Here is a 16,683-nt window from a genome sequence, read left to right as displayed (position 1 = left end):
TGATTCTCTGGGCCTCTGCTTCACTCTCGGCAGGGAGACTACTTTAAAAGAGTCTCTTTCTCCAACTTGTATCTTTGCTTCAATCTCTTATTTACTCATTCATTCATTCATCCAATAAATATGAATTGAATACCCACTTTGCACCATCCACTAGACCTGAAGAATGTGACAGTGAACAAAACAGGCAAAAATTCTTTCTCTCGTGGAACTTATCATCTAGCTGGCACTTTTAAAAATCATTTTGGCATTTCGTTTTTGCCTCTCAAGGTGTCTTCCCATGATGACTTTAACTTCCCCCAGCCAGGGAGATTTCAATGTGTTGGTTAATTACTATCTGATGTGTGGAGCCTCCCTATTCAGCAGCCTGTGATTGGACGGTCCCACATCCAATCACTTATTGACAGGTATCAACGTAACTGGCAGGCAATTTGAGGCTCCATTGATTTCCCAATATAAAAGCTAAGTGCTAAATGAAAACTTGAAAGAGCAAATTCTGTGGAGAGAGAAGCCTGGAATATCAGGAAAAGTTTAATGAAGGATGTTGAACCTTGTCCTGAGCCTTGAAGAAAAGATAGGGCTCAGTGAGGTAAGAAGGGCATCACATGAGAGGAAAATGGCAAGAGCAAAGGTAGCTCATGGTATGTTGGATAACAACACAATGGTAACTGTACCTCCTGGAGCAGAGGGCTTTCTATATGGAAATAATCACTGCAGCATGGATTACATTGAATTCCAGATGTTTAAAGAGATGGGAATTTACCGTTTAGACACTGGGAAGCAACTTGTGGCAGCTTCTTGAATGAGGATAATGTCAATGAAGAATTGGATGTGATTTTCAAGGCCATAGGTTTGTAGTATTAATCTAGTAGCCGTGTATAAGATTCATCCACACTTTCTTACTTGGACCCTGGGATGACCAGTTGCACGGATTTCATGACAGCTGGTTAATCAGGGTTGTAGTCTTTGGTCTTGGAACAGAGTAAAGCTAATTGAAAATGAAAGATTGACTATCACCGCCCCTCAATGACTCCAAAAGAGGAATGACGTAAAACCTAAAAAATAGAACCGTTCTATTTTGGTCTTCTTTCTGTAATGTGTAAACTCTTGACTAATGGATGACCTAGGGTAGTACTTCCCCCCAAAAGCTGTCTTGCTCCTTTTGTATAATATGCTGTGATGATTATTTCTCTTTATTTGTTCTTACCTCCAAAAGCAGTTTCAGAGAAAGTTATTGCAAATTGCTATAAAAGAGGAGATAACTTACTATTATAAACTAATATAATTATCTTCTTTTTCTTAGGTGGCTCATCAACAGTGAATTTAAACTCTAACCAGGCTTTGGCAAACCCAGTTTCAACACAGACCATTTTAACTCCAAATTCCAGCCTCATGTCTACTTCCCATGGGACAAGAATGTCATCATTATCCACAGCAGTTCAGAACATAGGGATGTATGGAAATCTACCTTGCAATCAACCTGGCACATACAGCGTCCCTTCAGGAATGAATCAGTTGACCCAACAGAGAAACCCAAACCAACTGATAGCAAATCAAAACAGCCCTCTGATGCCACGGCTGCCTACCTTAGGGCCAACTAATAACAATAATGTGGCCACTTTTGGAGCTGGACCTGTTGGCAATTCGCAACAATTGAGACCAAATTTAACCCACAGTATGGCGAGCATGCCAGCACAGAGAGCGTCGAACGTAATGATCACAACCAACACAACAGCACCAAACTGGGCCTCTCAAGAAGCAACAACCAAACAGCAGGAATCCCTAAAGTCCACAGGAGTCCGCTTCCCCACAGGTACACCTGCAGCCTATACTCCAAACCAGTCATTGCAACAGGCAGTAGGTAGCCAGCAATTTTCCCAGAGGGCAGTGGCTCCTCCTAACCAGTTAACACCAGCAGTGCAAATGAGACCCATGAACCAAATGAGCCAAACATTAAATGGACAAAACATGGGTCCACTCAGAAGTCTGAATCTCAGACCCAATCAGCTAAGCACACAGATTTTGCCTAATTTGAACCAGTCAGGAACAGGATTGAGTCAGGCAAGGACAGGCATAAGCCAGCCACCATCCCTGACACCCAGCAATTTTCCTTCACCCAACCAAAGTTCCAGGGCTTTTCAAGGAACTGACCATGGCAATGACTTAGCTTTTGACTTTCTCAACCAACAGACTGATAGCATGGGCCCTGCCCTAAACAGTGATGCTGATTTCATTGATTCTTTATTGAAGACAGAGCCTGGTAATGATGACTGGATGAAAGACATCAATCTTGATGAAATCTTGGGGAACAACTCCTAAAGGAGAAAAGGGAGACAATTCACAAACTCCAAGCACTAAAAAGCAGTATTCTCCAAGGACTCTGTAAAGGCCAAACTGTTGACTTTTAGTTGGACTACATGAAGATACCTTGGCTTAATAATGAAAAGCAGAAAGTAACTGTAGTGGTGAACATTTTGGTCCAAATGCTCATTTTAAATCTCAATCCTGAAAGTAAGACATGGGGATCGCTTTTCCCTGTCTAAACTCCAGGACACAGTATCCAGTTTATCCAAACAGAACTGTGATGTTGATGTGTAATTAGTTGTGTAAAATAGGCATCCCAAGCTCCTTTTCTCCCTGAAAGAAAAGTAATAGAACTTGTAGCTTGTTTAAACCCCATGTCACATGGAGGTACTAGTTCCAAGCCACAAGCAACAAATTCCTTAATTTGCTCTAATAGATATAAGTGTGGTTTTCTCTTTTCATTTAGTTTTCCTAAAACTTCCAGCGTAGATTGAAATGTTATAGGTTTGTTTGGAGTAACCAAACAGCGTCCTAAGTAAACAAAAGCTGGAGAACCTAGAGAACATCCGGTGGATTCTAGAATTTTTTCCCCAATTCTCTCCTCACTTTTCCAGTTTTCCCACAAGTCCTGTACTTCAGCAAGATGCTGTGTCTAGTGATGAAACAAGAATGCAGAGCTGTCCAGTTTTATTTGGTCTTCCGCAATCAATTTCTGAATCCATTTCCAACTCTTAGATACAACCATGACCTGTCCTAACCATACTGAAAAATTAGTGCACACCTGTCTGCATCAGATTTTACTATTTAAAAAAAAAAAACACCCTGTTGGGTGTTGCTCTAAAGGAGATTTATTTGGCCACAAATAACTTGGGGTATTGCTTATTGTGATGATGCCTGCTGGTTAATTCTGCGGCTGCGTGAAATTGAGCCTAGTCCTTCCTGCTTATTTTGATGACCAGAGACTGATTTGTAAGAAAAGGAAGTTTGGAGACCAAAACTGAGATTAGAAGATATCACGTTTTGGTTGGAAATAAGCAAAAGATCGGGTCCAGACATAGTGGGTCTGGGTGCCTACAACTCTATTTCATGGGGTTTGAAGGAAAGCATAAGTGAGAGAGAAAACAGTCTGTCCTTACTTAGACATATTACTTGGGTAAACAGCTAAATAGAATGTGATCTGTTAGTAGCAGTCTATTCATTCTTCTGTCCCTGATGTGATGAATCATTGCCACATGCTAAATGGACCCTTCATATCCAGGTTTTCTCCCTCAGGGCTGAGCACTGTATCAAAGAAAGAGTTTTTGTTGAGTCCTGTAACCTCAGTGCCCACATACAAATCAGCTGTAAAATGGGGAAGATGTGTGCTGATTTGGGATGGATGCAAAACATCACTATTATTTTCCTCATTGGAGGAACACAGGTTATCTTCAGCCTTTTTAGTTATACACTCACATATTCAACTATCAAATATAATTTAACTGAAGTCATTTAATAACTAAATCTTTAAATATCTGTTCTAAAAAGAATACATTTTGAAAGTTCTGCAAAGCCCTCTCCCAATCTTTAAAATGTCTAGAAGCACTCTATTTCTTTTACACAATACCAACAGCACTGGCCCAGAATCTTTTCTGTGCTAGGTTGTAAATATAAATAAATTACTTGTTTTGTAAACTTTTGTAAAGAATATTTTGGTAGAAATACTTAAAACATATTCTTTGGGTTATATTTATACATATGTGAAATAAATATACTATCAAAAGGTTATATTTTATACAAAAAGTAAATTGTTACCTTTTGTATGCTAATATACAAAGTTTTGTATAATATGATGGTTTATTTTTAGCTCTACACTTAAACCATTGGAGGTCAAGTGGGAACTTTTGAAAACTATCAAGAGGCTTGTTAGACAAATTTATACTCTGAAACCTCAGTAAGAAAGCATTCCAGGTTTCAATCCTTTCCTTTTTTTTTTCCCTGCTCCCAAATTCTTTTTTAAGCCCACAGTTCTTGTGTCGTTTGATTATTCTGCTGTGCACATTATATTGGTCCTTGTTGCATGTGGTCTACTGCGTGTTTTCCCATTTTATAAAACAGTGTTTCTCCATGCAAAAAAGTAAGGAAAAAATTATGTACATATAAACACTTTTATTTTCTGGCTCTTCCATGTTATTGTATATATCTGCCAGCACGTCCCAGTTACACTCCTGTGATTCAGCTTATTTTTACCCTAACATAAATAGTATGTTTTGTAGTAGCTATCAAATTTAAGGGATAAAGCAATCAGAATGTTTGGATTTTCTTCTATCTTAATGTGAATTTCATAATTAATGTCTATTTATTCAGCTATTCATTAAAATACAGGATTCTTTGGAAAAAATGGTGTAGTCTATAGTTTCTGTTTGTTGGCAGCCTATTACCAAAGATGACGTAATTTTCCTGAAAGCTGAGATAATGACAATTTGATGACATATGTAGCCAAAAACTTTAGATTTACAACTAAAAGCTATTGGAATACAATCTCCCATTTATAGAAATACAAGACTACTTAATTGTTGGCATTGTTTATCATTCTGACATATTATACAGGAGGTAGAAATAATTTTTCTTTTTTTTAATTCAAAGACTAGAAAACAATTTAAGCAAATAATTCATTCTTGGCTTTGTGTTAAGACCAATGAAGATAAATAACTCTGCTCTAAGTGAGTGCACTAATATTCCTTTCATTACTGTAACTGTACCCATAACTGTAAAGATTTCAACTTGTAAAACAAGTATTTTGTATTGTGTGTAATTCCATGTGTTAAAAAAATAGTTTAAAAAAAACTCAGAAGTGGTTCTCTTGTATGAAATGATACTTTCAATCACCAGCAATACTGTTGCTACATCACAGAAAGTTTGGAGAACTGTTCATAGTGATGGGAACTTAAAGGCAAATTCATTCTCTGGGAAGCTTCTAATACTGGTGAAATGCTGACGTCTCATTTCAGTATTTACTTCACTTAGAAAGTTTGCATTAAGATTCTATATGCACAGCACCTACTAAATGCTGGAAAAACACTGCCTAATTCTCAGGCACAGTGGGCATTTGCTGGCCTGCTGTGTGGCATTTGGTCAGACCAAACTGAGTGAATTCAGGGCCAAGTAAACACAGCTTCACTGAGTATATTTACACAGCCCTCCTTGAGAGTCAAGAAGGTTGGGAGAAAGATGGGTCCTTGTAGGAGGCAAGGGGAACTATTCTGACCAAATTTTCTTGCTCCACTGTTGAAATAATGGTGCTTGGGTTCCATTGTCCCTTTCCCTTCTACCAAAAAGATGTATGATATTAGCCTTTTTATTAGTGTCATTAATGGAGCAATAATAAAATTGACATTTTATATAGTCCCTGTCCAATGATTCTAGATGGTTGGATAGTAAACAAATAAAATCAACATCAGTAAAAGTAAATAAAATACACACAAATTAAGAGAAAGAAATGTCTAATTCTAAAATTAGCTATGAATCCCAGTATGTACCCATGGAAGTAGACACGAGAGAGGAAGTAAGAGAGTAAAAGTGAGTGAAAAGAGGAAGAAGAGCTCAGCTTCTTCCTACTCTGTGGTTGCCAGAGGCAGTTCAAATTCTTAAGTGTTTGGTCTACTATTTCCACTTTATATCTCTATAACTGTGTTTCTTCACGAAAAAATGAGGGTTTGGAGCTGAAATAGTTCTACATTCCTTTCCACTTCTAAAAAATCTGATTGATTTTTTTTTCTCAAAGCTAAATGGAAAAGTAACCAAAGAGACTCAATAGCATCATTTTTAAGATAAAGAAATCACTGTTCACTCAAGCTTTTGAAACTTTTCAGATTGTCAGTCAACTTTATTTAACAAAGCAGCCATCTCCTTTAAAATTAAATCTTATGAAAATGAGATTTCATCATAAGTAGGCAAGAACTAGACTATAGACAAAGGTACAGGCAGTGTCGATGACATAGGTGCCCACTGACTAAGTATAAATCAAGTCCTGAAGATCAAAAGCTGGGTGTGATATGAAATGGTCATTTTCCTATGAGATCATAGAATTTCATAAAGAAAGTATTTGCCTACTAGAGAGGAGGAAACCAACATTTTGAGTAATGTACTCCATTGGGTATATGTTAATGAAGTTTTATGGGTTGTAAATGGCAGTGTAACATCTTTTAAATATACTTCCTAAGCTTCTGTCATAGACAAAGTACATGTAGTGCCTTAGTATCAACTTCACTGGTGACAATAACATAACTAAAACATTCTACCATGAGGATTAAGAAAACACACTGACCTTAGATTTTTAAAACCAAATGTCGTTGTCCCTGACCTCCATGCAGTAATATTAAAAGAGTGCTTTTGTTTGTTTATATAAATACATCTCAAGTTTCCTTTTTATCAAATTTAAGTCATCTTTAACTCCAGGATGTGCATGAATATACAGATGCCTTTTTGTTTAAAGATTGGCACTTGAGATAACACCTGCTGCCAATCTTTTTTTCCCTCTTCTTCTTCTCCCCAAAGCTCCCCAGTACATAGTTGTGTATTCTAGTTGTAGATCTTTCTGGTTCTGCTATGTGGGACGCCACCTCAGCATGGCTTGGTGAGCGGTGCTAGGTCCCCGCCCAGGATCTGAACTGGTGAAACCCTGGGCCGCCAAAGCAGAGCATGCAAACTTAACCACTTGGCCACGGGGCTAGCCCCCGACAGATGCTTTTTATAATACTTATGGTTCTTCAACAAAAGAGGGGGAGGAGAAAGGAAGAAAGAAGGATGGAAAGGAAATATAGGATTAGAGGAAGGAATTTACTAGTTGGCCTAACTAAAAAGTCTAGGAGCTGGTTCTGGGTTTAGGCATAGCTGAATCCAGCAGGTCAACAATGTTGTCAAGAATCAGTTCTTTTCTTTCTCTCTCCTTCACTTCCCTGTGTCTTGGCTCCATTCTCAGTCAGGCCCTTCTCTCATGGTGCCAAGATGGTTGCCAGAAGATCCAGACTTACATCCTCACAACTCCAAGTCCAGAAAGAACAATAGATCCAACCTTGCCTCCCAGAGGCTTTGATTAGGGCATGTGCACATCCCTAGACCATCTCTTTGACCAGGGAGGTGCAGCATTCTGATTGGCCAGGCCTGAGTCAAATGACTATTCCTGGAGGAAAAGGTAGTCTTAATACCACCAAACCATGTGGACTGAGAGTGGAAAGGAGGTGATTTTCCAAAGGAAAATCAAGTTGCTATTGAAGGAAGGAAGGAAAGAAAGGAGGAAAGAAGGGAAGGAGGGAGGGAGGAAGGAAGCAAAGGCAGAAGGAAGGGAGAAAGAATGAAAAAGAGGGAAAGAAAGGGATGTAAAATAAAACCACGAATGCCTACTATCCTTTTCTGGCTGCTCTATTTCCATGTACACTGTTTTTCCTGTATTTCAAATTTCAAAATCTCATTAATAACCCAAGCACACTCACCTCCTCCCCATAAGGAGGCTATCCAGATCTCATCTACTTCCTGCATCCACCTCCTAGACCAGCACATCTAGGTGAGGTAAACTCTTCTCTGCCGGGTGAAGATGAACCAGGAATCTAAACCCAAAAGATGTTTATCCACTCCCAACATATCCAAGTGGAGAGAGAAAAAGATAATGGCAATAAAGAGTTCCATTTGTAAGGGAAACTAACATGTATAGATCACATCCTCTGAACAAAATGAATAAAGATTATCCTGCCTATGAGCATTCAAATCAGTGGCCTGGAGAGCAGAAGCATTAAAAACTTTCCTCTTTCCTCAGGATGCATGCCGGCTGCATTTTACAATGGGAATAATAGCCCATTCCTCAGGGAGTATATGACATTAGGCGCGGAGAAGGGACCCACAGAATTAGACTTTTCTCAAGTCCCAATCATATCTCCTGCTATGATCCCCATCTGTTTGACTTGGTGTGCAGTAACTTTACCTTAGAACTGAGAATTCAACTTTTTAAAAAGTATCACTGATTTCCAGTCAGGAAAACAAAAACCACTTCAAACAGTCCAAGTGTCAGAGAGACTTTAATGCAAGGAATTGGTTACACGTGATGGATGAGCTGAGAAGCCAAATAAAGGATGGTGAGGTCATCCTGAGATGTGCACAAGTAGGACGCCACTACCACTCCTTGGATGGAAGGACAAAACGACAAGGGGCCAGGATCACTAAGCAGATGCTGCAGCATTGGCTGGCTTGGATGGCAGAAGCTGGATCCAGTGAGAAATTTCAGCTCCTAATGCACATGCCACTCATGACAGAGAAGGAGGAGAAGGAATACAATTCTCTTCTCCTGTCTTTTCCCAGTCTCCAGGCAATGCATCTCATTGGCTAAACTCAGCTGGACCTAGCTCACCCAGAAGGCTGGGGAACATAGGTTGGCGTACTGCAGAGCAGATCAGAAAAGGGCAAAGAATAAATCTGCCAATAAATTGGCCCATGTATGACATAATATGCCTGCAGATTTCTGGACTCTCAGCCATCTTGGACTGCTGACCTACAGCAAAAAGCAACTTTCTTAGCAAAACCTGATTTCCTTCCTTTTCTACTTTCAGATACATTAATTTCAATTTCAATTTGTCTATTTATTATAGTATAATATCAATTAGGAAACTTCAGCTGCAAGAATTTGAAACCTCAACTAATGGTGATTTAAAAAAGAAGATTAAAAAAATACATTTTACTGACTCTTAGAAACACATGTTTTTTGAGGCCAGCCCAGTGGTGTAGTGGTTAAGCTCAATGTGCTCTGCTTTAGCAGCCCAGGTTCACCAGTTCAGATCCCGGGCGTAGACCTGCACCACTCATCAAGCCATGCTGTGGGAGTGACCCACATACAAAATGGAGAAAGATGGGCACAGATGTTAGCTCAGGGCCACTCTTCCTCAAGCAAAAAGAGGAAGATTGGCATCAGGAGTTAGCTCAAGGCCAATCTTCCTCACCAAAAAAAGAGAGAAAAGAACAGAAAAAAGAAACATGTTTTTCAAATTTTCTTATCTGTAAAATTAGGTTGTCATTTACAATTGAGGTAAAGAGAAAACATTATATTATTGTTTAATTGTCAGCATTTGTTCTCTTTCTTAGTGGTATGTAGAATAATAGTGTGTCTTACCATCATGGCATCTTAGATTTGATGAAATCCAATATTTGCCTCATGCAACAAGGGTCTGAGGTGGGCAGTCCTAACCGAGTGCTATAGTCCAACAATGCTATCAGGCTATTTCCATCTTTCATTTCTGCCATGAGGGAGCATAGACTTCATCTTGTCACCTTATGGTGTCAAGATACTTACCTCAGCCCCATGTCTGTGTTCCAAGTTGGAAAAATGGAAAGGAAACGTTATGAAGGGCAAAAATGTTGTCTATGGCAAATCTTTACCTTTTCATTTGGGAAATGTCACACTAGCCAGAACTTATACCTAAACATCATTAAATGCCTGTGTCTATGGCCTCTCAGATCTTCAAGAGAGGCTAGATGTCAAGCATTTAGGGTTACAGCCTCTATAGCAAAGGATGGCAAGGGAGCAGGTGTTTGGAAATGATGGTAATAAAAGTATAAAGACATGCATGGGAATGATAAACATAAATTCAAGATGTTGATTGTCTTTGAGGGAATATAGAGAAATGTGATTGAGAAGGTGTACACAAGGGACTTAAATTACATTTTTTTCTAAGATGGTTGGAGACTACATGGGAGTTATATTGTTTTTTATGTCTTATTATATATCTGAAATAGATTATTAGAAGTGAAAAGAAAGCTAAGTTAAATTATTTGGAGTTCTCATTAAAGGCATTCTGCTATAAATAATGAATAAATAAATAGTGATTTAGATTTATGGCAGTATGCAGATGAGATACCCTGAAAGGCCTTCCTAACTAAAATAACTGAAATGCTACATTTAAATAAAAAGGAAGATTTTAAAACTTACCAAAAAGCTACAAAAATAAAAACCATGTGGTAATGTCACGAGCATAGACAGAAAGATCTATGGAATAGAATTGAAAGTCCAAAAATAAACCCTCACATTTAGAGTCAAATAATTTTCTGCAGAGTGCCGAGACAATTCAAGGGGGCAAAACAGCCTTTTCAAAATTAGTGCTGGGGTCCAGCCCCAGTGGCCTAGTGGTTAAGTTCAGTGGGCTCTGCTTTGGCAGCCTGGGTTTGGTTCCCAGGTGTGGACCTACACCATTCAATCAGTGGCCATGCTGTAGTGGCAGCTCACATACAAAATAGAGGAAGATTGGCAACAGATGTTGGCTCAGGGTGAATCTTCCTTAGCAAAAAAAAAGAGAGAGAGTGCTGAGACAACTGGATATCCACATACAAAAGAATGCTCTTGGACCTCTACCTCACACCATATACAAAAATGAATTCAAAATGGTTCACAGACCTAAATTAAGAATAAAAACTATAAAGCTCTTAGTAAAAAAACAGACATAAATCTTCATAACTTTGGATTACACAATGGTTTCTTAGATATGACACCAAAAACATAAGCAAGAACAAAAATAGATAAATCAGACTTCATCGAAATAAAAACCTTTTGTAGTTCAAAGCTACTATCAACAAAATGAAAAGATAGCTGCATTAGGGATCTCCAGAGAAAAATAATTAATAGGCTATATATATATACAGATAGAGAGAGAGAGAGAGGTATTTATTATGAGGAATTGGCTTATGCAATTAAAGAAACTAAGAACTCCCACGATATGCCATCTGCAAGCTAGAGACCCAGGAGAGCTGGTGGTATAATTCAGTCTGAGTCTGAAGGCCTGAGAACTGGGAGAACCAATGGTGTGAATTCCAGTCTGAGGGCAGGGGAAGATGAAATGAGATGTCCCAGTTCAAGTGGTGAGGCAGAAAAAAAAGTGGGAGGGATGAATTCCTCCTTCCTATGCCTTTTGTCCTATTTAGGCTTTCATCAGATTGGATGATGCCCACTCACATACTGAGTCCACTGATCCAAGCGTTAATCTCATCCATAAACACCCTCAGAGACACACTCAGAAATAATGTTTAATCTGGGGATCCTGTGGCCCAGTCAAGTTAAAGTGGGATAAAATATTTGCAAATCATATATCTGATAAGGGAATTTTATCAAAAATATAGAAAGAACTGTTACAACTTAATGGTGAAAAAAAAAAACCAATTTTAAAATGGGTTAAGTTTCTGAATAGACTTTTCACCAAAGAAGATATACAAATGGTCAATAAACATATGAAAAGATGCTCAATATCATCAGTCATTAGGGAAATGCAAATCACTTCACACCCACGAGGATGTCTATGATCAAAAAGATAGACAATAGCAAGTGTTGACATGCACATGGATAAACTGGCCCCCTCATATACCACAGATGGAAAAGGAAAATAGTACAGCCCACTTTGAAAAACAGTCTGGAAGTTCCTCAAAAAGTTAGACATAGAGTTTATATGAAAACATATATCCACACAAAAACTCATACAGGAATTTTCATAGCAGCATTATCCATACTAGCCAAAAGTGGAAACAATCCACTGTCCATCAATTGATGAATGGATAAGCAAAACATGGTTTATTCTTACAAGGGATTATTATTTGGCAATGAAAAGGAATGAAATATTGATACATGCCACAACATCCAAGAACCTTGAAAACATGCTCAGTGAAAGCAGCCAGCCACCAAAGACCACACTGTATAATTGCATTTATAGGAAATGTCCAGAATAGGGAAATCCATAGAGAGAGAAAGTAAACTAGTGATTGCTTAGGGCTGGAGGGTGGGAGGAGAATGACTGATAATGGGTATGGGTTTCTTTTCGGGGTGAAGAAAATGTCCTAAAGTTAAATAGTGGTGATGTTTGTGCAACTCTGAAAATACTAAAAACCACTGAATTGGACACATTAAAGGGAAATATTTTATGGTGTGTGATTTATATCACAATACAGTCATGTGTTGCTTAACTGTCAGGATACATTCTGAGAAATGTGTCATTAGGCAATTTTGTCATTGTGCAAACATCATAGAGTGTACTGAAGGGGAACAGAACTTGCTACTCTAAAATGTGTCTCTTTAACATGAGGATTATTTTAGGCTGATGATTATTAAGGAAAAAAAGACTCAGAAAGTTTTTCTTGTTACCTCCCCCTTAACTGCTGAAAATAATTCAGATAAATAAGTTTGTCTCAGGAAGTGGGCTATCATGTTAGCATAACACGAACTAGGTGGTAGACAGGAAGAAACCTAGAAAAGCTTGTTTGTTGAGCTCCCTCTGTGTTCTGTTTCTGTGTGGTCAAACACTTGTTCTCCAAACTTTGCTCCTTTTCACCTACCTGTGAATTGCCTTCCTTCCCTTTGAAGTCCCTGATTCTCCCCACCCACAACATCTTCTTTTCTCTTTAGCTGAGGAGGGTATTTAAGGTGAGAGCTTTGGCCATTTTGGTGAGTTACTTGGTTTTTCTGGGTTTCTCCCATGTACACATATGACTAAATTTTTGTTTGCTTTTCTCCTATTAATCTGTCTCATGTTAATTTAATTCATAGATCAACCAGAAGAACCTAAAAGAGTAGAGGAAAATTTCTTCCTCCCCTGCGGTACTTACACAAACCTAGATGATACAGCTTACTAAACATCTAGGCTATACGGTACTAATCTTATGGGACCACCATCATATATGCAATCCATCATTGACCTAAACGTCATTAGGTGGTGCATGGCTGTAAAGCTATTTAACAATAATAAATAAATAAAAAGGCATTTAGAAAATAGATCAGTGAGTTACCACCAAAGTAACCAATGTGCCATGCCCAGAAATGAAGTAAAACCAGGAACCCCTGGACATAAGCAAATGTCAATGCCAGCTTTGGCCCTGACAGTTTCTGGTGAACTCTGGAGACCTTGAACTTGCATTTTGGTAACTTCATAGGATGTGGGGGACACAATATACAGGCTGGGGCATGTTCAAGGAAAGGATTCTAACTAAAAGATCCTCTATGAAAAGCTGGTACTCCAAAGGAATATAACAACAGACCAAGGGTGAAAATCAAATAAACCCTGCTGTGTTACCAGGAGAAAAATTCTTCCCTGAAAACATACAACCAAAAGTCAGCATTCACATGAGTTTGGGTTTGTATTCATAAAAATTTATGTATTCAAAAAAAAAAAAAAACTGAGTGTAGAATTTTATTTGAAGTGTCCTCCAGTTGAGTGCACCCTCAGAAAATAGACAGAAAAAAAATGCAATGTCTCTTAGGAGGCTTCAAAAAGTCTCCACAAAGTTTCCCAAAAACCCAGCATAAGATCCATTATAAAAATATCACAAAACACGTAGTAAGTAAACAAAGCCTCATGAGTGAGAAACAGCGTAAGTAACAGACAACAGAAGACCTACAAAAGTTTCAGATATTGGAAATAGACAAATTAAATATCTAAGTTTAATATATTTAAATAAATAAATAAAGGCTTAGAAATATCAGCATGAATTGAATATTGTCCCTAGTGAATGGAGAATAAACATTCTTTTTAAGTGTGAAAGAATATAGATGAAAATTGTTAACATTATATGTCAAAAATAGCCTCATTAAATTTCAAAAGATCAGTATTATACTGACCACATTCACCATCCACAATTCACTTAACTTAGAAATTAATTTAAAAATATAACTTGGGGGTCTGGCCCAGTGGCACAGCGGTTTAGTGCACATGTTCCGCTTCTCAGTGGCCTGGGGTTCGTCAGTTCGGATCCCGGGTGCGGACATGGCACCGCTTGGCACGCCATGCTGTGGTAGGCGTCCCACATATAAAGTAGAGGAAGATGGGTACGGATGTCAGCTCAGGGCCAGGCTTCCTCAGCAAAAAAGAGGAGGACTGGCAGTAGTTAGCTCAGGGCTAATCTTCCTCAAAAAAAAAAAAAAAAAATATATATATATATATATATATATATATAACTTGGAAAACTCCATTCACTTGGAAATTAAAAAAAAAACTCATCTAAACAACTCATGAGTCAATGAGAAAACTGTAATAAAATATAGAAAATATTTTTAATTAAACAATAATAGAATATGTATACTGTTTAAGAAGTTCTTGGAGAGAAATTTATTCCCTTAATTTCTTTTCAGTAGAAAAAAGAGCCTCAGAATGACCTAAAAACTCAACTTGAGGAGTTAAAAAAAAGAATGCAGGATGAATCTAAAGAAAATGGGGGAAAATAATAAGAATAGAGGGGCCGGCCTGGTGGTGCAGCAGTTAAGTGCGCACAGTCTGCTTCAGCAGCCTGGGCTTCGCCAGTTTGGATCCCGGGTGCGGACATGGCACCACTTGACAAGCCATGCTGTGGTAGGCGTCCCACATATAAAGTAGAGGAAGATGGGCATGGATGTTAGGTCAGGGCCAGTCTTCCTCAGTAAAAAGAGGAGGACTGGCAGTAGTTAGCTCAGGGCTAATCTTCCTCAAAAAAAAAAGAGCAAAAAAATAAGAATAGAAAAAAATAACAAAAATAGAGCAAAACCAAACATACAATTCAGAAGATTAACAAGGCAAAAACTTAATTCTCTAAGGACATTAATAAATGAACAAACTACTGGAAAGACTGATCAAAGGAAAATAAGGGAAGAAAAATACATTATTAGGAATTAAAAAGAGTCATAACAATTAAAACTTTAAGAATTAAACAGATAACAGGATACTATGGATAAATTTATGGCAATAAATTTGAAAATTTAGAGGTAGTGGATGAATTACCATAAAATACAACTCACCAAAACTGATTTAAGAAAAAATAGAGAACCTGGATACCTTAATAGTATTAAAGCAATTGGAATATGTGTTGAAAATCTTACTGCAAGGAAAACAGCAGGACAAGCAGCTTAGCAGAAAGACTTTACTAGATAGTGAAATAATAGTTAAATCTAATCGTATGTGAATTTTTCCAGAGAATTGAAAAAGTAACAATTTCCAACTCACTTTTTTTTTGGTGAGGAAGATTGGCCCTGAGCTAACATCTGTGCCAGACTTCCTCTATTTTGATGTGGGACACCACCACAGCTTGGCTTCATGAGAGGCATAGGTCCACATCCAGGATCCAAACCCATGAACCCAGGGCTGCTGAAGCAGAGCACACGAACTTAACCACTACACCACTGGGCCAGCCCCTCCAACTCACTTTTCGTGAGTGGCATAACCTTAATAGCAAAACACGACATGGATGGATGGCACATGATAGGAAAATTACAGATTAGCCACACTAATGAACATAGTTTTGAAAACCCTAAACCAAATTTTAGCCAACACATCCCAGTAGTATAAAAAAAGAAACATTGTACATTATGACCCAGTTGGGTCTCTCCTAGGAATACAAAGTTGGTTTAATATTTAAAAATTGATAGGAACAAGACAAAGATGCTCACTGTCATCATTCCTACTGAGTCTACTCAGTGCAGTAAAACAAGAAATAAAATACATAAAAACTGCATAGGAAGAAACAAAACAAACTTTATTTGGATACTCACAAATAGATATGATTATCCATTTAGAAAAGCCCCAAAAATCCAAGTTTTCTTGATACTAAATTGATACATAAAAGGAATTTTTATACTCTATCACCTATTAAAAAGTATAACCTGGAAAACATATCATTCACAATAACACCAAAAGCATAAAGAAATCTAGGCTATATATATCTCTCTCTCCTACATATATATATATATAAATATAATATTATACATCTTAAATATATTATAAATATTATATATTTATATATTATACTTATATATACATATATATATAAAGTCCTACATGAATAAGTTATCAAATGACAATTAAAAAACATTTTAAAAGACCAAATAAATAGAAAATTATATCATGTTCTTGGACAGGAAGTTTCTATATTATAATGTGTTCGACTTTATCCAATGCAGAGGAATTTGCTAGGGTACATCTTGGTGCTTCCATGCCCCATGATAGTAGCACATAAGCAATTGTAACAATCTAGCCTTGAAAAAGACAAGATAACAAAGGATTCAGTTCCCTCAAAGATGAAGGACTGGTCAACCCACGAAGGCAAGCATCCAAGAAAAATCTACAATGCGTGGTCAAGGGGAGGATGAACATCCCTGACAGCCTTAGGACCAAATACAGCCACAGGGACTGTACTTTGTCCAATTAATCCACCTACTGTCAAGGCTTTTCTCATTTTTTCCTTTTTCAGGGAACTGCATCTTGAACCTTGAGGAATCAGTGACAGGATAGAGTGAACATAGTGTAGGGCTTGAGTGAATCTGAGTAGTACAAGGGGTGCGTTGTAGCAGATCCAAAAAGGATTCCTCCCGTATTCCCTCAACTTACCCTGGACAGCCCTGCGCAAGACGATTGCTTCCTGCAT

The 16,683-nt window shown here is 37.9% G+C and overlaps 1 protein-coding gene across 1 annotated transcript in view; it reads left to right on the top strand.

Annotated features, from left to right (window-relative positions):
* MAML2 (mastermind like transcriptional coactivator 2) overlaps positions 1-5,616 on the top strand; it is a 335,454-nt gene extending 329,838 nt beyond the window's left edge. The window contains exon 5 of the mRNA XM_046685595.1: positions 1,301-5,616. Within this exon, the coding sequence (XP_046541551.1) occupies positions 1,301-2,316 (1,016 nt within the window). The 3' untranslated portion in view covers positions 2,317-5,616. The remainder of the gene's footprint in view (positions 1-1,300) is intronic.
* The last annotated feature ends 11,067 nt before the right edge of the window (positions 5,617-16,683 follow it).

The sequence above is a fragment of the Equus quagga genome, chromosome 14 (genome assembly GCF_021613505.1).
Source record: "Equus quagga isolate Etosha38 chromosome 14, UCLA_HA_Equagga_1.0, whole genome shotgun sequence".
Lineage (NCBI taxonomy): Eukaryota > Metazoa > Chordata > Mammalia > Perissodactyla > Equidae > Equus > Equus quagga.
Note: the sequence above shows the minus strand (reverse complement) of the source record. Positions and strands in the feature narration are given on the sequence as shown.